The sequence below is a fragment of the Leguminivora glycinivorella genome, chromosome 7, assembly GCF_023078275.1.
Source record: "Leguminivora glycinivorella isolate SPB_JAAS2020 chromosome 7, LegGlyc_1.1, whole genome shotgun sequence".
NCBI classification, from domain to species: Eukaryota; Metazoa; Arthropoda; class Insecta; order Lepidoptera; family Tortricidae; genus Leguminivora; species Leguminivora glycinivorella.
In genome coordinates, this window is record NC_062977.1 from 1,430,132 (window position 1) to 1,451,405 (window position 21,274).

The 21,274-nt window shown below is 39.2% G+C and overlaps 2 protein-coding genes across 2 annotated transcripts; one reads left to right on the forward strand and one right to left on the reverse strand.

Annotated features, from left to right (window-relative positions):
- Positions 1 to 985: 985 nt before the first annotated feature.
- On the forward strand, positions 986 to 4,022 carry LOC125228073 (regulator of telomere elongation helicase 1 homolog). The gene has a single exon (XM_048132522.1). The coding sequence runs from the start codon at positions 1,086 to 1,088 to the stop codon at positions 4,005 to 4,007; it is 2,922 nt and encodes a 973-aa protein (XP_047988479.1). The 5' UTR covers positions 986 to 1,085; the 3' UTR covers positions 4,008 to 4,022.
- Positions 4,023 to 4,709: 687 nt separating this feature from the next.
- Positions 4,710 to 5,482, reverse strand: LOC125228284 (39S ribosomal protein L21, mitochondrial). Its single transcript, XM_048132782.1, has 2 exons — positions 5,330 to 5,482; positions 4,710 to 5,237 (listed from the first exon to the last, which is right to left on the reverse strand). The coding sequence occupies exons 1-2, from the start codon at positions 5,385 to 5,387 to the stop codon at positions 4,765 to 4,767; spliced, it is 531 nt and encodes a 176-aa protein (XP_047988739.1). The 5' UTR covers positions 5,388 to 5,482; the 3' UTR covers positions 4,710 to 4,764.
- Between the last annotated feature and the right edge of the window lie 15,792 nt (positions 5,483 to 21,274).

Below are 21,274 nucleotides of genomic sequence, written 5' to 3' on the forward strand. Positions count from 1 at the left end.
TCATCTACCTAAATAAAAAACAAGTATTTGGTTACAAAGTAATTAATGTCGTTACAGGTAAATCCTTATTGATTTTAATGCATCACTATATCTCACTTTTACCTAACGCTGCAAAAATATAAGTATAAAAACCACTTACTTTTCTGGAAGTCTAGGAATTGTGAAGAATGTTATATCCGGATTTTTAGAACTGTTCTCCATACATCCATAAACACTACAGTAACGAAATGACCTCGGCACTGACGTCATTTTCACACACACATCAAAACAGCGCGCAAACGCGGCCCCGACTGTCCAGCCCAATAATTACCAGTTTCGCATGTTTTCGCTGCATGCGAGGGGAGGGAGGGGGACAGACCGCGCGGCGTGAAGTTTGTAAGAAGAGTTATTACTGGTTTATACTGTGCCAATAGGTACTGTTCGCCTGGTGAATAAAGTAAGCTGCGCAGCTATCTTATGGACTCGTGCGACCACAAGGCCTGGAGTCGTTTCACACTTTGAATGTCACATCTAATAAAAATAAGGCGCTATCGTAATCATTGGAATGTATGGAGGTCTACTCTATATTACATACGCCAGCGCCCCAGTTAGACACCTTGAAAAGTGACAAGGATAATTTCGTCTTTATTATACTGGGCTAATACTATTAGCCTAATAGTCAGGTTTGTCGTGGTAGTTAGAACCGGTAGATCCATGATGCATGAATGCAGCTTATGTTGGTATTTGCACAGGGTGCGTGAATTTTAACTGTAAATAATTTGAGCAGTTACTCAGATCAATTTACTAATACTTTATTATATTATTAAGAAATTTTACTTTATCTTCATTTATTGAATGTATTAAACACTGTTTTCCGTACTTTACTTTAAAATAATTCATTTATATTATAGTTCGTTTATGAACGGTCTCCGCAGATCTCAGCAAAATGGCGCGAAAAATTGACAACGTCAATGTCAGACCGCTGTCATGCCGTCACAGCTGAGTTCAGATCGCCCAATTCTGGGAATATTTAATGTAATTTTGTATTATGTGTGTCAATGAGCATTATTTTAACTTATAAATGAACCAATAGAAAACATATCACTATGCCGGACGTAATGATATGTGGTATACCCGTGAGTTTCCCTTTTGAGCCGTATGATGTGCAAAAGGCCTACATGGAAAGAGTTATTGAAAGCTTGCAGAACAACTCCAATGCACTCTTGGAGTCCCCAACAGGTACTGGTAAAACGTTGAGCTTACTATGCTCCTCATTGGCTTGGTTGTTGGTAAAGAAAGCCCAATTACAAATGAACGCGCAACTTGGAAACTTTACCGAACATAACGAAGCATTGCGTGATTCACTGAAACAAGGAGCAGGAAAGAAGGATAATATGACCTGGGGCATGCCGAAAATTATATATTCATCACGTACACATTCACAGTTAACGCAAGCAATGCAGGAATTGAAGAGATCTAGTTACAAACATGTAAAAGCGGCAGTTCTGGGCTCAAGAGATCAGATGTGTATCCACCCAGAGGTTTCTAAAGAAACAAATAACATGAACAAAGTACATATGTGCCAGTTGAGAGTCAAATCCCGGACGTGCCATTTCTTCAACAATGTTGAAACAAAGAAAGAAGATAGAGCAGTTAAAGGTGATGATATTCTGGATATTGAAGACTTGGTTACTGTGGGAAAGAAAATAAAAGCCTGCCCTTACTATCTAGCAAAAGAATTAAAGCAAGATGCTGATATTATATTCATGCCATATAACTATTTGCTAGACCCAAAATCTAGGAAGGCAAATGGTGTTGAACTGACAAACAATATAATCATTTTAGATGAAGCTCATAATGTAGAGAAAATGTGTGAAGAATCAGCATCATTGCAGATTAGATCAACTGATGTAGCATTGTGTATTGAAGAGATTACTTATGTCATGAAGTCATTTGGTGATACTGGTGATGAGCAACTTGATGCTACCATAGACAACAACCAACCAAAAGACTTTACTTGTGATGATCTTTGCATTATGAAAGAAATGATGCTGGCTTTTGAAAAAGCAATGGATGAAATCACTGTAGGTAATGAAGGTTCCACATATCCTGGCGGGTTTATATTTGAGTTACTAGCTAAAGCTGAAATAAAAGACCACAATCAAATGGCTGTTATAACATTGGTTGAAAATTTGATACAGTACCTATCAACTGCAAGTGCATCTCCATTTCAGCGAAAAGGTGTTGGGCTTCAAAAGATTGCAGATCTTTTAAATGTTGTCTTCAGTGGCACAACTCACGCTCACAAAGAAAGGGTGAAGATGTGTTATAAGGTGCATGTTCAAGTTGAAGATAAGAAAAACAACAAAAAGACGGACAGCTGGGGAGCTTTGAAGACAGCTAAAGCAAAATCCTCAGAAAGAGTTCTAAGCTACTGGTGTTTTAGCCCCGGTTTTGGTATGAAGCAGTTACTTGAGCAGAATGTAAGAAGCATCATCTTAACAAGTGGCACCTTGGCCCCCCTTAAACCTTTAATATCAGAGCTTGGGATTCCAATTGGAACACAATTAGAGAACCCCCATATAGTAAAAGCAAATCAAATCTGTGTCAAGATTATCCCACAAGGTCCTGACTCCACACAGCTTAACTCAAACTATCAAAACAGAGACAACCCAAAATATATCTCTTCTCTTGGACGGACGATTTTAAGTTTCACAAGAGTGGTGCCTGATGGTCTTTTGGTGTTCTTTCCTTCCTACCCCATCATGAACAAATGTCAAGAAATGTGGCAATCTGAAGGCATATGGTCAAGTATTAATAACATAAAACCAATTTTCGTGGAGCCACAGAGAAAAGACACTTTTAATACTATAATGCATGATTTTTACAGCAAAATCAGTGATCCAAGCACAAGAGGTGCATGTTTCATGGCTGTCTGCCGAGGGAAGGTGTCTGAAGGTTTAGATTTTGCAGATATGAATGGCAGAGCTGTAATTATAACAGGTTTGCCCTTTCCTCCTCTAAAGGATCCAAGAATAGTCCTAAAGAAGAAGTATTTGGATGAATTGAGAGTCCATGATAAAGACTTCTTGTCTGGAGACGAATGGTACTCTCTGGAGGCAACTAGGGCAGTAAACCAAGCCATTGGTAGAGTTATTAGGCACCAGAATGACTATGGAGCGATCTTGCTTTGTGACAGCAGGTTTAACAGCCCTAAGCTAAAAGGACAGTTGTCAGCATGGCTTAGAAACCACATAAATGTTTCTAATAAATTTGGAGAAACTGTTAGTGAAATCTGTAGGTTTTTTAAAACTGCAGAGTCAACTTTGCCCTCTCCAAAATTAAAACCTTTACTTCCTACTGAAGCTAATACTTACAAAGCGAACCAAGGAAATGTCTCTGGGGTGTCTTTCCCCACTACTCAAACGAGAGTAGTAAGTAAAGCAACAAAGAAATCAGTCAGCCAGTATCCAAATTCAAACGAAGTATATGCAGACTTTGCTATGGACTTTTACAAGAATGCACAATCATCAGCTTATGTGAACGAGTTTAAACCTAAAGAGACCAAGGACCTTTTTAGTGCAATTGATAGTAGCAATCAGTCAGTTTGCACAAAAGCCGAGCCTCTAGTGACTATTCATAAAAGGAATGTTGAAAGCCAGGAGGCAACAGTTTTACAGCCTAAGAAAAAGAAACTTAAAATAAAACCATTTGGTTTTGAAGAAAACTTAATGGGTAGTAGTGGAGCAGCCCTTATTGATAAAGAACCACCCACATCACTCATAGACTTTGTAAAAGAAATAAAAACCCTTTTACAAGCTGACCAGTACAAGCAGTTTCAGCTGTCAATATCAAACTACAAGAAAGAAGGGAATTACAGCAACTTTTTAACAGTTTTAACTAGTTTGTTAGAAAATAGGAAGATGTTTTATTTATTTAAAGGCATGAAGAGATTTTTAAAAGAGGAACATAAAATTAGTTTCCAGGAATATTGTGATAATGTCAAATTAGAGAATTTAACAAATTGACTTTTAATAATAAAATATTTTAAGTACCTTTGTTTATTTTTTTCTCCTGGCTCTCATACTTATCTGCAATAGATGTATGGGAGCAGGACCCTAATCCATGGTTAATGTTCTTATGCTCAGTGTTAAGAACTTGGCTATTACCATATAATAGTACAACTACAGAAGGCTCACTCCTTTGATGTTCACAAAATGCCGCCATTCTAAATTCTTACCTACATTAACAAATGGACCGCACGCGAGCATCCGACATTGAATTCTAATGCGCAGCGCGACGGTCGTCACCACTGAATGGGCCGCGAAGTCGCGGCAGCCAGCATGTACTGCTATTACTGTCCCACTATTGCAGCCTTGCACAATAGAGAGCTATAATAACACATTTGTATATACAGAAAGATCTCAAAAATATTTGCCACTTGAGCCTGAATCTTTTGTTTATACAATTTATGCTCAGAACTTCTCAGTTCTCGCAAGGTAATTGCAAAAGTAGTCCCATGGTGATTTTTTAAAGAACTTTAGTAAATATTTCATTTAACACAATAGCTTGATTCATAATCAGATGTAGAGTAGGGATGCCCGGCCGGAAGCTAGCGGGCTGTCGATCACTTGTTGTGTTCTTTCAGCCTATGATTCATAATCAACCAGTAAAACTTAGATTCCATATTCATAGCCGATTCATAGGATACATCAAGAAATACAACTTTATAGTTTACAATATTTCTATATTACAACATTAAACTAACAACTAAAGTTCACTAATTTAAAAGACATTCTTCGGTGCTTCATTGATCTTATTAGCTATCTCAATAGAGTTGATCCGCAGCATTGTCTGTTCCGCTCGTTGGAAGTTAATTCTCATATACTGCTTCCTCCTCTTCTTCTTGAAATGCACGCGAGTGTGAGACAGGCCTTTAGATATTACTGTAGCAGTGACATTGACCAAGCCTGGTTGAACCAATGGTCTTCCGATAAGTGAGAAATCCTTAGTGGCTGCAAGTAAAACTTTGTCTAGTTTTATTTTATCTCCGATGTTCGGTGGCCAGTAACCTTCGACAACAACTAAGTCGCCGTCTGTTACGCGCCACTGTTTGCCCAGTAGATGCACAATAGCGAAGTTCCTGGAGGCTCTCTGCTCAATAAGTTTGTTGCATGTTGCTATGACATCTTTCTGCGTGTCAACTGCTGTGTTCTCTCGGGGTATTAAATTAGTTACAAATCTTGATAAAATGCCTCCTGGAAAGAAAAAAATATGTATAAGTTTCGATACAAATTGAACACTACTCGTATTATAATGAGGAATATGGCGACGAAAAGGATATAATTACCTTGGCTGCCGGTAAAAGCAGTTGCAAGTTTTTGCAAACCTGCCCGAATCATAGCCATATTGTAGAAAAACTTCGTGTATTTAGTGAATTTTAGGTTTTAAAGGAGGAACATTTTCAACAAAACATAACCTATAACAGCGTTTGACAAATGACATTTTTAGCGCTGCGTTCAGAATTAATGAGTTCTTGGTTCAATTGTACAGTCTGACCAAAAAGAGTAGAAATTAAAAAGTGGCAATATAGTAGTTTCGTCCCTTTTTCTCACACATATTGATTTGAAAGGTGCCACTTTTTTAAATGTATATTCATGTCTGAAGGATTTCAATAGAAAAAATCCAAGATGGCGCCTGTAATGTATGGGATATCTGTCGGACATCCGATATCGGATCGGATAATGTGAAAACGAACTTAATTATATGCAACTTGCAGCAGAGGTAGAAGAGATAGCACCGTTGGATAGCACTCATTATCATTGTTAATAGAAAACGATCTCCTGATTTCGTGCCCGTTGGAAGCAATCCATCGTATTATCGTATGTATCTTATTGGCCCTTGAGAGGTTTTATAGTATAGCGCAAGTATAGCGCCGTGAGCGTGCAGTACAAGAAGGAACCAACGGGCACTAAGAAATGGCGCGAAATTCAAATTTTCTATCTACCTTTGCCCCTACTTTACTAACAATTTTCGGCCTCGTCTCATAATGTTGCCACTCGCCTTTTTTGCTATTTCTAAATTCCTGCCTAAAGTCAAGGACGATTACAATTAAATGGTCCTTGCTAAAATGTTATTACTTAATTTATAGATTTAGCTATTTTCGTTAGGCAGCTTTATCCTGATTACGTGAAATCATCAATAAGTTTTAAATGACAAAAACTCAAGGGGTGTCACTTGCGTGTTGCCGAAGTAGGTACTTACATAAAATTGCCGATTTATGGAAATTATCACTATCGATATCGGTAACACGATACTACGTTATGCGTTACTGGACATCGTGCATGTAATTCCATTTCATAATCCGTCAAAGGAATTTCAATTAAATTCTATTTTTTATTCCGTGAAAAAGGATTATATTGCAATAAATCGGCAGCGATTGTTTTTGTGATCCCGTTTTCCCGAGTGCTTTCCAAGCTTACAATGGCGCCTAGATTAAATTAATACAGACGCCATTTCGCTAAGTGGCTCAGAAGCCTAGGTTTATGAAACGAGAGTGTACTGCATTTTCCGGAAATCGTTATTTCCAGATCGCGATTTTTATTTTTCGCAATTTTCACCATTTTTTTACAAACGCTTCTTTTCTTGAGAGCAAATTTAACCATTCTCCTTCTCACCACTAGCTTCTGGTGGGACCAGTGCCTAATATCCTGAATGTATTGCTAGCAAATTGCTAGTTTTGTTTTTGAACAGAGTTGCTATGGGCTAGGCTAAGCTATATATTTTAAGCGTTTCATGGAAATATCAATATAAAGCAACGGACGGAATAAACGACTGTGTCACAAGAGAGCAAAGTGGCATATTTTAAAGCTAGGGTGTTTATTGAATCCTAACTGGTAAAGGCTTTCTTTGCTATTCGAAAACAGATAGCAAAATTGCATTTTATCCACAAGGGGCAAAGTAATTTCATACAAATTTTAACTTGATGTCTTAATCTGGCTGCTACATTTTAGCTATAAATGATGATTTTGAATCATAAATATTGAATAAATTGATGGATTTCATTTATTTTGATGTTTTATAGTCAATATTTTGTTCGTGTTGGTGTAATGAAAAATTTTGTGTTTCACTCGGTGGCAAAGTTTGTTTAACCTTCGTGCCTTGATACCCTCGCAACGCTCAAGATTCCACTTTTTGAACCACTCGCTACGCTCGCGGTTCAATATTGGAATCTTTCGCTTGCTCTGGTATCAATATTGGCACGTGCGGAAAAACAACTACTTTGTCCCCTTTTAAAACAAATAACTATTGTTATACAAGGGGGCAAAGTTGTATTTTAACACACGAGAAGTAAAATACATTTGCACCCGAGTGTAACACAAAACTTTTCCCCTCACTATAGCGAGGAAACTACAACGCAAAAAAATGCGTTTATCACTGCTTCCAGTAGTACCGCAGGTGGTAAATCATCTTTATTACTAGATTCACCTACTTTTATCAATTTTAAAGCAGCTAATTTGAGTTTATTCAAGGTCAAATTACTTTGCCCATTAGTGGATAGAATGCGTTTTTACCCGCTGGTATTAAAGGACAAAACACGTGTTTCCGAGCTAGTGAGGGGAAAATAACTATTGCTACAGTGTGACACCCACTGCTTTTCACGTCACCTATGAGGGGAAGTAAATAAAAAAATAGTAGGACCTAACTACCCTAGAGGGGAAAGACAATTTTCCGGTGAGCCCTACATTTTTCAATTTTTCGTCTTTTATTAGTGTCAAGATTAGTTATATGTATCATATTCATATAAAACCTCAAAATAGTTATAATTCATATGTAACCTTTTTACAGGCAATTATGATATAATCTATAATATGACAGTGTCATTTTACGGTGGAAATACGGGTGTGTCGAGGATAATAATTAGAAAAATTATACTTCCAGTGATGTTTATTTTAGTGTTACGCCCATGTAGAGATTTACTGCGAGCTATGTACAGCAAAACCAAGGTGGGTATGTACCTATTTTATATATTTCAATACACACCTACGATTTATATTGACCGGGATATAGACCGTGATTACCTTTGTGATTTTTGTCGAGCTCACAATATTTCGACGCAGTTGCATGCATCATGATGATCACGGAAAACTGAAGAAGGCGGGTGGATGTCAAAGTTGCGTAGACAGCGCGCGATCTACCCTCCATCGCGCGCGTCGGCTGCGTTCACTTTCAGCTTTCAGCGTTACCAATAGGTAATCAATAAGTATAAATAATTAATAAATAAATATTATAGGGCATTCTTACACAGATTGAATGAGTCCCACGGTAAGCTCAAGATGGCTTGTGTTGCAGGTACTTAGACAACAATATGTATAATCCATACTAATATTATAAATGGGAAAGTGTATGTGTCTGTTTGTTTGTCCGTCTTTCACGGCAAAATGGATCGACGTATTGACGTGATTTTTAAGTGGAGATAGTTGAAGGGATGGAGAGTGACATAGGCTACTTTTTGTCTCTTTCTTATCCCCCACTTCCCTAGGATGGGGGGTGGAAGTTTATATGGAGCATTCCGCAATTTTCGAATTTAACGCGAGCGAAGCCGCGGGCAAAAGCTAGTATACTTATATACATAGAAAACATCCATGACTCAGGAACAAATATCTGTGCTGATCACACAAATAAATGCCCTTACCGGGATTCGAACCCGGGACCGCGACGTAGCAGGCAGTGTCACTACGCGCTAGGCCAGACCGGTCGTCAAAAGTCAATATAAGTCTAATGAAAATAACCGTTTATCCTTCAAAGCCATAGAGGTTAGTAAGGGAAGAGTTGTAAGTAAATGCGAGTTATTTGTATAGGCATAGTTATAGTGACATCTAGCGACAACCACGCGTCAATCACGCGTCAAATAGCACAAAAAACCAATCTAAGTGCGCATTCGAAAAATCCATATTGCATTATTATTGGTTGAAAAGTCATTTATAATACCAAAGAGGATCGAGTATTATAAAGAGTTACTGTCAAAGTAAAATGTGTAATCATACTGCATAGACTGCCATCTCTCGACACAGACTTAAAAAAATTTAAACCTCAGTTTTGACAATTTGGCCCATATTCTTAGCTTGATGTTTTAAAATGTCAAATATTAATATTAGCGCCATCTAGCTGAGCGTACCCCAAAGGTGTAATACCATCTAGGCCACCGTACCTTTTTCTGTATGGTACTGAGGTACGTTTTTTTCTTAGACTTTATCTGTCTATACGGAGTTACATGTCTTTGATAATACTTAATATCGAAATATCTAATACTATTAAGCTCCTTCCGATATCCGATATGAAATCGGATAATGTGAAAACAGACTAAAGCCTAGTTACCCTTTGGGTTGAAAGGATGACAGTCGCTTTCGTAAAAACTAGTGCACAAACCAATTCTTGGAATTGTTGTCAAAGTAGACCCGAGGCTCGCATTGAGGCAAAATGCCAGGAGAATGCAAGAAGGAAGAAGCAGTTACTCCCCCCTACCATTTATCCTGTTGATTAACAGGGATCAACAGAAAAATGGTTTTATCTGTTTCAATCGACGTCAATTACGTAAACACTTCTCGCAGGTACACCAACGTTGTTAGACAGTAATGGTTAAATGGGTACTATATATATGTATATTATATATTTTAGTTAGTTTATGTATGTATATGATTGTACTTATTTATGTATGTATATTGATGATGCATATAGTATTTAGATAGTGACTTATATCTATTTAAATTTCTGTTTTATTTTCCGCACCAATTGTAAGTTTCTGTTTGGTCCAATGGTTGACTGGTAGAGAATGCCTTAAGGCATTAAGTTCGCCATTTGTACTTTATGTTGTGCAATAAAGGTTAAATAAATAAATTCGAGCCCACTTTTGGTCGCGAAGTGAGCGCTAACTTCGTTATCGGTGCCTAAGTGGTCGCCGCCTTAGGCCGGCAACAGATACTCTTAAATTTCATAATCTTAAAAAATCATAATCTTATGAAATCAGATCGAGTGCAGGGGGGTGGAAAATTCCACGATCTTAGAATTTAAGGTGAGCGAAGCTGCGGGCAGAAGCTAGTAAGTAATAATAATAAGTAATAAAGCCGTTTATTTCCATGCAAACATAAAGGTTAACAAACAAGTACTTAAAAATAATCCGGTCTACATGGCCCCGCTTAGGGTATAGGCCTCCTCCATTTGTTTCCATAATTTTCTGTCCTGCGCTTTAAGCTTCCAGTCTCTACCTGCTATTTTCTTGATTTCGTTGGCCCAGCGATCCCTGGGTCTCCCTTGGCCTCTTTTTCGGACTGGGCCTGGCCAGTCTGTTACGCGTTTTGTCCATCTTCCATCTGTGATGCGAGCTACGTGTCCCGCCCATCTCCATTTCAGTTGCAGGGCGTGTTGGCCTGCGTCTATCAGTTTTGTTTTTTCACGAATTTTTTTACTATTTATTTTGTCTCGTATTTTTATGCCCATGATACTTCGCTCTATAGCTCGCTGGCATGACTGTATTTTCGTTCTTATGTCCTTTTTGAAAACCCATGTTTGTGCTCCGTATGATAGGCAAGGTAATATGACTAATATGCACGAATCTATAACTTTCTTTTTGAGTTTTAATGGAAGTTTAGATTTAAAAATTTCTTTGAGGCTCCAGTACTTCTTCCATGTTATGTTGACCCGGCGCTCTACCTCGTCCTCGTGCCTGGTTTTTTAAATGAGATTTGTTTCCCCAAGTAAATATAGCTGTCGGCATATTCAATAACTGTATCGTTTACTATAATAGGGGTCTTTCTACTATTCGTGGCAACTTTCGTTTTTGATGGGTTCAATGATAAGCCTATGTTTCTGCTGGCGTTGCTTAACTCTAGTATCCCGGCAGAAGCTAGTATCCCGGCCATATATTGAAACCGCCATCCTACATCCGATATCAACTAGTGTGCTACGTCCACAGACATACCGTCCGTGGGTGTAGCCATAGCTGGGCACCGTTAATCAAATAGTTAACTTCGATAATCGCTAATCCGTTACTATAAAAGTTAACTTCGTTAAAGCGATACATTTCAACAAATTTAACGGAAGTTAAAGTTAATCGATAATCCGTTAATCCTGATAAAAAAAAAATTACTGTAGCTAGTTGCATCAGTTATATGCCTATATGCCACTATGCCACATGCCACTATGTTATATGCCACATGCCACTATGTTATATGCCACTGTAAAATACTGAAGTTCGCCAAAATTTCTTAAGGAATCCCAGCTGCCAATGGGTACAAGCGAAATGTTAATAAATATTGTTTTCTTTGGACTTATACCGACGTTGGTTCGGTAAATCCTAGGTTTTACAATGGTGACCTGTAGGTATTGGGTCATTCATGCGGTCGTAGTCATGGTGCGTAGGTTCCTCGGATTTAGACACCTCTAATCGAAGTTGTGATCCACGGTAACTTGGTAGATAGCGCGGCCCGCCGAACTCAGGCTTAATGCGTCGGTTGCGCGATTTGTGTGTCATGCCTGATGATTTACATTCTATTTCCTAGTCAGTGATCTGTCCAGTAGGACTAATAAACTTTGGCAGGTCTCGAAAAAGTGATCCAAAGGCACCAATTGGTCTGCAGACTGTGAATTTTCTGGAAAATCCTAGGTTTCGCCGTACTCCGGTCTTTTCCAGTAGTCAGAGCAAGTTTTACTCGGCGCGTGCGGAACTGGATTAACGATTAACGGACTCAAAGAAATTTAATGGAAGTTAACGAATCCGTTAACATTTTTTAAAGTTAACTTAAAAGTTAATCCGTTAACCAAAATGTTAACTTCATTAATTAACGATTAACGAATTAACGAGTTAATGCCCAGCTATGGGTGTAGCACACTAGTTGGATAAACTTTCTTGCGTCGGTGTGTCCCTATCGCATTTACAAACAGTGCGAAAAGGACGACCAGACATCGTTTATCAAGCGACCGTGCTTGCCTGCTTGGTCACGTTCTTGACAGGCGGTAACTGTGAAGTAACCGAGAGCCCACCCTGGGCGGCGCTTTCAGCGGGAAGCAGGGAGTGGCCATACTGTACGATAGTACTCTTTATTATACTGTGGTTTTGGTGTATAAACATGACTTTGCCTCCTTGTTTGTGTTCTACCTACAGTTTTTTGTACAACGGGCTGTGTTTTTACGAATTGTTTAGATAACGTGGTATCAACGGCCACGCCAGTGCGTTTTCACATTATCCGATCCGATATCGGATGTAGGATCGATATCCCATACATTACAGGCGCCATCTTGGATTTTTTTCAATTGAAATCCTTCCGACGTCCGATATCGGATCTGATAAAGTGAAAACGCACTTAGCCTCTGAAACCGCAAAGAGTGAAGTCACACTCGTCATCTGTCTAAAGTATGGAGTTCTTCAAAAAACCGGCCAAGAGCGTGTCGAGCCACGCTCAGTGTAGGGTTCCGTAGTTTTCCGTATTTTTCTCAAAAACTACTGAACCATTCAAGTTCAAAACAATTTTCCTAGAAAGTCTTTATAAAGTTCTACTTTTGTGATTTTTTTCATATTTTTAAAACATACGGTTCAAAAGTTAGAGGGGGGGGGGCGCACTTTTTTTTCCTTTAGGAGCGATTATTTCCGAAAATATTAATATTATCAAAAAACGATCTTATAGTAAACCCTTATTCATTTTTAAATACCTATCCAACAATATATCACACGTTGGGGTTGGCATGAAAAAAATATCAGTCCCCACTTTACATGTAGGGGGGTACCCTAATAAAACATTTTTTTTCATTTTTTATTTTTGCACTTTGTTGGCGTAATTGATATACAGATTGGTATCAAATTTCAGCTTTCTAGTGCTAACGGTTACTGAGATTATCCGGGGACGGACGGACGGACGGACGGACAGACAGACATGGCGAAACTATAAGGGTTCCTAGTTGACTACGGAACCCTAAAAAGGGTCGGCATCGCGCAAGTAACGCAGAGGGGAGTTGCAAGCGTCCATATGCTACGATGACTGCTTACCACCACGCTAGCCGGGCGCTTGTTTGACACCATGTGGCAAAGGAAAGCTTGGTGTAATTTTAAACCTGACTACGGGTGCTACGATCCGTAGACGTACTACGGCGTAGCACAGTATAATTCGCTTCGGACATATCGTAGACTCGTAGAATCTGTCAGTAGTAGATTTATGTTTTGAAGTACATCAACACTAGAATCGGGACGAGTACTTTTGGAATTGTAAGTTTTTCAATCAAGATCATCTCATAACTTGTTTAATTAAGTTATTATAACTTGGTTTTCTTTCTACGATTTTTTAGTAGGACCATAGGGATTTAAGAAATGGAGACACATTTGTAACATGAATATATTAAAAGTGGCAGTTGTAAAATCTTAAAGTCAGTTTTCTGATCAAAAATTGTTTCTACAATGTTTCTTCCACTTGAGTTTGATCCCCTTTTATCGAAGTCTGACCCGCTTCGCTAAACTTGCTTAAAACCTGTTCAACACAAGTTTCAACCAATCGCGGCCCGTTTACAACCATTCCATCCAATCAGAGCGGCGTAGCGCGCCAATAAAACAAACGGTAAGCGATATCCAGGTTCCATTTTCAAAATCCAGGTCTACGTCGGTCGCCGGCCGGCCGAGTTCGTTCGGGCAAGTCCGGAGGTGTTCGGGCGGGTTCGGTGGCGTCTGGGGCGCGTTGCCATGGCGACGGGCGGGCACGCGGTGCCGAGAGCGCCGCGGCCGCGGCCGAAAACAAACACGGGAGCGGAGGCTCGCCGGCTGGTAGGGGAGCTGGCTTAAATGAGATGTTCTAATGAAGCATGCTCAATGAGTGTAGTAATGAAAATTAGATACTATGTTTTTAGATAGATTTCATCTCATAACTGATGGTATATGTATCAATGATTGATTTCATGCTGCGGTTAGAAGGACCATAATATTAAAATTGTAATTAATTAGGAAGGTGCTAAGAATAGAATACACAATTAATTCATGGGTATGACTGTTAAAAAACATAATTTTTCAAGATATTTTCCCAATTAGTCCCGTTGGGCGCCCAAAGAAAGTTTACCAACCCCCATACACGGTAATCGCTGAGGTGCAAACTTGGACAATTTTCAGCACCGTGCGGCGAGGCGGGCGTCCCCGGGAGCGGGCGCGGCGTGCGGGGGCCGCGGGGCGCGGGGCGCGCGAGGGTGCGCGCGCAGCGCTCTCGCGTCAGTCGCTAGGCGGCGGGAGCCGGCGCACGGTCGATATCGCCTGGCCATGCTGCCTGCACGCGCTACCGCGCTGTGAAGAGACCAGAGGTCAGTGACATGTGTGTGTAACAGGGTCAACTCATCATGTGCCTTGTACCTGTACCGGTTATGCGAATGCTGCTTTCATAGGTACGTGGTAAGCATGGGTGTTTTTGTCATGCGCTGCTGACGAGATGTCAGCAGCTGAAAACGGCAGGGTAAGGATCGCGTAAACCCTCTTATCTCAACTGCGCCCTATTCGGGCGATCAAAAAGATATAACCTCTTAGGATTCCTCTCGTACACATCCCGAACATCAAGTAGTACATATAGATGATCAATATAGCTTTATACATACGGCTAATCACGAAAGCATTACACACAACCCGAATGAGAAATTACTATTTGATGAAACGGTTCCCGGAGATACGTAATGAATTCTGTTCGTAGAACCTTGTACTAACCTCTGGTGTACGTGGAAATGTGTGTATGTCATTAGAGCGTGGGTTCGCGCGTTCAGTGTCAGCTGATTGGGATGTGACCTGCGTGACAGTGGGCCAATTGTGACATTTATCACGGTTTTGACAAAGTTGTTACAATATTTTGACACTAAGAAGCACACGTCATTAGACCTGTCTAAAAGGAATGACGTTTATGTATGCGTGGTAGGTATACATGTATTAATTACTTCGTGTTCGGGCTATGACTAATATCTGTGGTTTTCCATCGCAAAATAGTCCTTATGATTCACGAGAAATAATGACGGTGTTGTGTAAAATTAAAAAAAAAAATCGTCCCTATTGCTAAAGCATCATTATTTTTACGCTTATAATTCATTCATTCATCATTAATATCATTATTCTTGTCTTTACAAGGGCCTTATGAAACTATCCTCCATATACTCGTACACATGATCTATCTAAACTGATAGACCTCAATACAATGCCATTGACCTGATATAGGATTTTCTGTTTATTTGATATTTGCCAGACACTTTTCGGTGAAAAAAAATTGTGAGGAAATCGGACTAATCCCGATAAGGCCTACCTTTTGAGTTGGAAGGTTAGATGCCAGTGGCTTTCGTAAAAACTAGTGTCTACGCTAAATATTGAGTTTAGTAGTCAAAGCGGATCCCAGGCTAGCGGCAGGCGAGTGCCGGGATAACGCAAGTTGGACGATGAGCTAAGATAGGGTTTTCTGTTCTTCTCTTTTAGATACATACGCGTTTTCCCATGTTATCGGCTACGCTCGTAGCGCGTAGTATGCGTAGCAGGCGCTCCCACTAAATGTGTTGTGAAGGTACTGTTTTTAATCCCCGACGCAAAAACGACGGGGTGTTATAAGTTTGACGTGTCTGTCTTTCTGTTTGTCTGTCTGTCTGTGTGTGTGTCTGTCTGTGGCATCGTAGCTGCCGAACGGATGTACCGATTTAGATTTAGTTTCTTTTGTCTGAAAGCTGAGTTAGTCGGGAGTGTTCTTAGCCATGGTTCATGAAAATCGGTCAACTATGTCGCAGTCGGGAGTTTTTCAAAATTTAAATTTTGATTGGCTGACATCGACATCCACGATCGTGTTGTTGTAACCTTTAAATTAAAAAAAACCCTGACACAGTAGACCGATTTTCGTGAAACATGGCTAAGAACACTCTCGACTAACTCAGCTTTCAAACAAAAAAAACTAAATCTAAATCGGTTCATCCGTTCGGGAGCTACGATGCCACAGACAGAAACACACAGACAAACACGTCTAACTTATAACACCCCGTCGTTTTTGCGTCGGGGGATAGAAAGACTTTAAACACTAAATATGATAGGAAAAGGTAGGTCATGTGGTTATACTAAGTTGAGATGTTTGGCCGCATTCGAAGAATGCTTTTATTAGATAAATAAATAAATATAATGGACATTATTACACAGCTTGACTGAGTCCCACGGTCAGCTCAAGAAGGCTTGTGTTGTGGGTACTCAGACAACGATATAATATATATAATATACAAATACTTATATTACATAGAAAACATCCATGACTCAGGAACAAACATCTGTATCACACAAATAAATGCCCTTACCGGGATTCGAACCCGGGACCGCGGCGTAGCAGGCAGGGTCACTACCGACTAGGCCAAACCGGTCGTCAAAAAAAAAAAAAAATGTAACGCCGTGGCTTGCGTGGGCGACGGTCGCGCGATGGTCGCGCGACGGCGATGCGACGCATACGAAATCAAACCTTATCGATATGGAAGTACGAGACGCGACGGCGACGGTCGCGCGACCGTCGCCCACGCAAGACACGCCGTAAGCAATAATTTGGAGTCAGGTTCGTGTGGCACTTAATGATTTTAATATTCTATAGTAGTCATATAAATTAATGTCAGTACCATTTCGTACCTTGCCACTTTGATAATCAATATGGAAGTCGCTAAGGACTTTTATTGTCACTGTAAAGTGTCTATGACCCAAAATCAAAATGTTTTTTTTTTTTTTTAACGTATGTAAAAGTGTTATAAAATAATATTAAATTGTAAATATTATAATATACAGGTACAGGGTATGCGCAGTATATAATAGAAAACAAAAACTAAAACAAAGTTCATACGGAAGTCGGAAAACTTTATATAGGTAACTCCATTTCCTAAATTGGCTCGCTCGAGAATCGAACTTGGAACAATCTATAAATTGCAACCGGAGAAAGTGCCTTGCTAGCACTAGGTGACTGAATTAGACGTGTTGAATAGTAGTTTGCGTCACAAGGGAGCAAAATTACATATTTACAATGAAGACGTATTTATACTTGAACCTTGAGCGTAGCGAGGGATTCTAAAATATAATCCTGAAATGAGAGATTGAAGTGTTAACGCCCCCAAGGTGGAAATTCCACTGAAGAAATGATCTTAAGATATATATTTGTTTCTCCAATAAAGAAAATAAATAAAATAAAATATAATCGGCTAAAAAAACTTTTTTTTATAATTTCAATCATAGAAAACTTTATTTGATTTTGACATATAAAATGGCAATAATTACACAGGAAAAGTAGGTACATAATATGTTATGTCTATAAATAGTAGCACACCCCCACCCCATCATCGCCGCTTTCCATCAGGCGAACCGTATGCTTGTTTGCCACCGACGAAGTAAAAAAAAAAAAGCACAACTCTCTTATTTCGCCGAATATCCTTTCTAAGCGCTTGGTAGCGCGCAGGCCAATACAACTCAAACGCCAATGACTTCACGTTAAAAAATACGCATTATCGGAAACATCTCAAACACACGATTAATCGTCCTTTATTGATTCCTTTTCAAATAGCAGACCGGCCGACTTTTATTAATGGCCTGTTTAGTTCCGCCACTCTTACATAGATGGCGCCACGCGACAAGATAACACGAGCATCGCTAAGTGTCATAAAGTTTCGCTTTTCGCCGCGTGCAGTTTATTTTTTGTCCCCTTTTATAAAAAGTGCTCGTCGTAAAATAAATCGAACTTATGGCGTTTTCGATAAAAATTGGGGCGGGATTTCCCGGTTTATGTTATGTGGAAATCTATCGGGACTTTGTGTAAAATGTGTGATTTTTATTTACACTAAGTACATACCGACCATACAACTGACTCTAATTAATCTTGGTTTTAAAAAGTGTAAAATGTAGACCTAAGTGCGTTTTCACATTATCCGATCCGATATCGGATGTCGGCCCGATATCCCATACATTACAGGCGGAATCTTGGATTCTTCTATTGATATCCTTCCGACATCCGTTATCGGATCGGATAATGTGAAAACGGTCTAATAGCGACTCAATTTTTTTTTTTTTTTTTTTTTTTTAATACTAGTTTTAAAACATAATACTAATAAAAAAAAACCTTAACAATAAAAAACCTTAACAAACTACCTAAATTAGTCAAACAACCCACCCCGCATCGTTCCCGACGCAAAAGTGCCCATCACACTTGCCGCGTTTCCACGCTGAACCGCGATGGACAACCTCTGCGCCAAGAACGACCCGGAGCGGGGGTTGAGACCCCAATGTGTGATTTAGATTAGTTTTTGCGAGTGTAGGGCCTGAGTGAACGCTTGGAGCGGAGAGGTCAGCGGGGCGGGCGCCCCTCCACCCTATGCAGCGTCGACTCAAGACACTTGTATGAGCTTCAATTGTTTTTTTTTTTATAAATGGGCTTACTCTTGGCCACAGACTAGCCAAAGGCAAAGACGTGGCCTACGATGGAGTGAGCTCGCCCAGAAGATGCCTGTTCACTCTTGATTTGAAGGTTGCCGGGTTATATGAGCTTGGAAATATACCTATGTTTGACATGCACGCCCCTCAACTCGCCCAATATGAGCGTGCCCTCAGGTATAACATAAGTGTGACAGAGGCTTAATATTACATCAAATACATAGTTTAGTTTGCCTTGTAATTATGCGACTAATATATGCCTCCTATGTCCATCAGTCTTGATTTATAATTAGCACCAATTACATAAATTAGGTACATTTTAGCCCTTTAAATAAGTGTTGCAAATACATTATATAACATTTGTTTACCTTATGTAAATACTCTCATGTAATCGCGCCAGCTGTGTGATGTAAAACAACGACTAACAAAATTAAATATTCATTAATTAATTGTACGTTTGTTTCATTAACATGTTGGAATGATTAATGTAAGTAAAATTTATTTTTAAAAAATTGATGTTTTTTCGAAGTGTTACACTTCGGAGGCCAACAATCGTTGTCTTTGACTGTGCACCTGCAAAAAAAAAATGTTTTTCGCAAAAATTTAATTTTTGACACAAGCTTTTATCGCCTACTGTACCTACTTTTCTTTCAACGTTCATCTACTGCTCTCCGAGACGTTTCTAAAAACCCCTTATTTAGGTGTCCGCGCCTTCGCTTGAACCACTAATGAGATTAACACCTTCATAACTCAGCTCAGCGCAGTTCCTAATATGGCCACCTTTTTACTCCATCATCAGATCAGCTCCATGATACCATAATATTAGATCGTCATGTGATTAACATATGTACATATGCAAAATTTCAGCTCAATCGGAACCTGGGAAGTGGGTCAAATTTAACTTGCAAGATTTGATAACGGACAACGGGACAGGTGAAAGTTACGGTGAAAGAAAAGCTTGTTACAAAACCCTTATAATGTATTAAATCGGCATGAAGTTGAATCTAAACATCCTAGTTCTATTATTTATAGGTACATTGAAGCATTAGTGACAATTGGTCACAATCACTAAGTCCTCAGTTGTTATTGTAAACTGTGCCGTCTCCACTTTTGCCTCGTAAACCGGCTTTAGTTTTATAGCCACAAGATTTATGTGTAGCTACCGTTTACTCTGACTGACGTCTGCATGCGAACTTACCATATACTAGCCATTCAGTTTAGGTTGAGAGGGACGGAGCTATATAACTGGTACAGTTGTGTCCCTTTCTCTCGACCTGAGCAATGTTTTGGAGCTGGGGAACGCCCTGAGATTTTAGAGCACTATTGAAGACTACTTTTGCCCGCGGCTTCGCACGCGTTAGAAAAAACAAAAAGTAGCCTATGTCACTCTCCATCCGTTCAACTATCTCCACTTAAAAAATCACGTCAAGTCGTGTCTCCGTTTGGCCGTGAAAGACGGACAAACAAACAGACACACACACTTTCCCATTTATAATATATACTATGGACTATGGACTATGGATTAGTATGGATAATTGGAGGCCCTGGCGAGTTTTCATTCGTTCGCAGAAAATAAAACAAACAGATTAAACCCCCATGCATTATTTAAATATTAAAAATCTAGTTTTCAGATTCACTCACGGTTGAAATCAAATCAAATTAAAATTTTTGAAAACATTTCGTTGGCTTCATAATTTTCAAATCATTCATCAAACCGAAATTGATTGGAATACATTTGAATTTTTGGGAAAAGCTTGAAGATTTCGTCGACTTGAAAGGGTTGTAAATACCAAACCTGCCTCAATTTTATAGCCACAAGATTTATGTGCAGCTAGGGGCGTTTATTCTGACTGACGTCTGTATGCGAACGGAGGAACGTTTTGGATCTCGGGAACGCCCTGAGATTTTATAATACATAGCCGGTTGAATTCTGGGGCGAACGCAACGAAACACTAGAACTCCCTCAAATTATTTGTTTTCAATCAAAATTTTCGAATTTATGACTCAAATCAGATTGTAAAGTCACGTCTATAAATATCTACACATATCGAAAGTTATTAGTGGCGTAGAAGGTTCAAATTTGAATACAGGTGTATATATATTTATGTAGCTGACTTATACATTGCTGATGAGAAAATTTACAAAAGATATTTTATGTGGTGAAAGTTGAGAGTAACTCAAAAACAGCAGTTGATTAATGATAACATAACAAAGCCGCTGCTAAGCCTCGGTCCTGAGTTCGAATCCCGGTAAGGGCATTTATTTGTGTGATGAGCACAGATATTTGTTCCTGAGTCATGGATGTTTTCTATGTATATAAGCATGTAATTGTATTTATCTATTTAATTATGTATATCGTCGCTTAGCACCCATAGTACAAGCTTTGCTTAGTTTGGGGCTAAGTTGATTTGTGTAAGGTGTCCCCAATATTTATTTATTTATTTTATAACACTAATGAAATTTATATTAACCAGAATATAAACCGTGATTACCTTTTTGATTTTTATTGAGGTCCCGATATCTCGACGCAGTTGCATGCATCATGATTCATGATCACAGGACTATAACTCTGATATAAATCTTATGAAACTAACCGTGAATCATTTAATAGTGCATTGTGCAACAAGGGGAGGAAGTTGAATATTACTAACGAGAGTAAGTTAAATCGCGACGGCTTGCCGGAGTTATTTAAAGACTCGAGTTAGTAATATTCGTACTTCCCGAGTTACACACAATGTTTTTCATCACACTCGCAATGTAAAAAATATGCAAATAGATGTAAAAAAGTTAAGTACGGTACAAGAAATTTCATTATTCCCTTGGGAGAACGATTTTTCTATAAACTCACGCTCCGCCTGCGTGCAATAG

What these genes read in the sequence shown, in the direction of transcription:
- LOC125228073 (XM_048132522.1), top strand. Translation starts at nt 1,086, where the DNA reads ATGCCGGACGTAATGATATGTGGTATACCCGTGAGTTTCCCTTTTGAG.
- LOC125228284 (XM_048132782.1), bottom strand. Translation starts at nt 5,387, where the DNA reads ATGGCTATGATTCGGGCAGGTTTGCAAAAACTTGCAACTGCTTTTACC. An exon ending in TGCTTTTACCGGCAGCCAAG is followed by an intron (nt 5,238 to 5,329) that starts GTAATTATATCC and finishes TTTTCTTTCCAG; the next exon opens with GAGGCATTTTATCAAGATTT.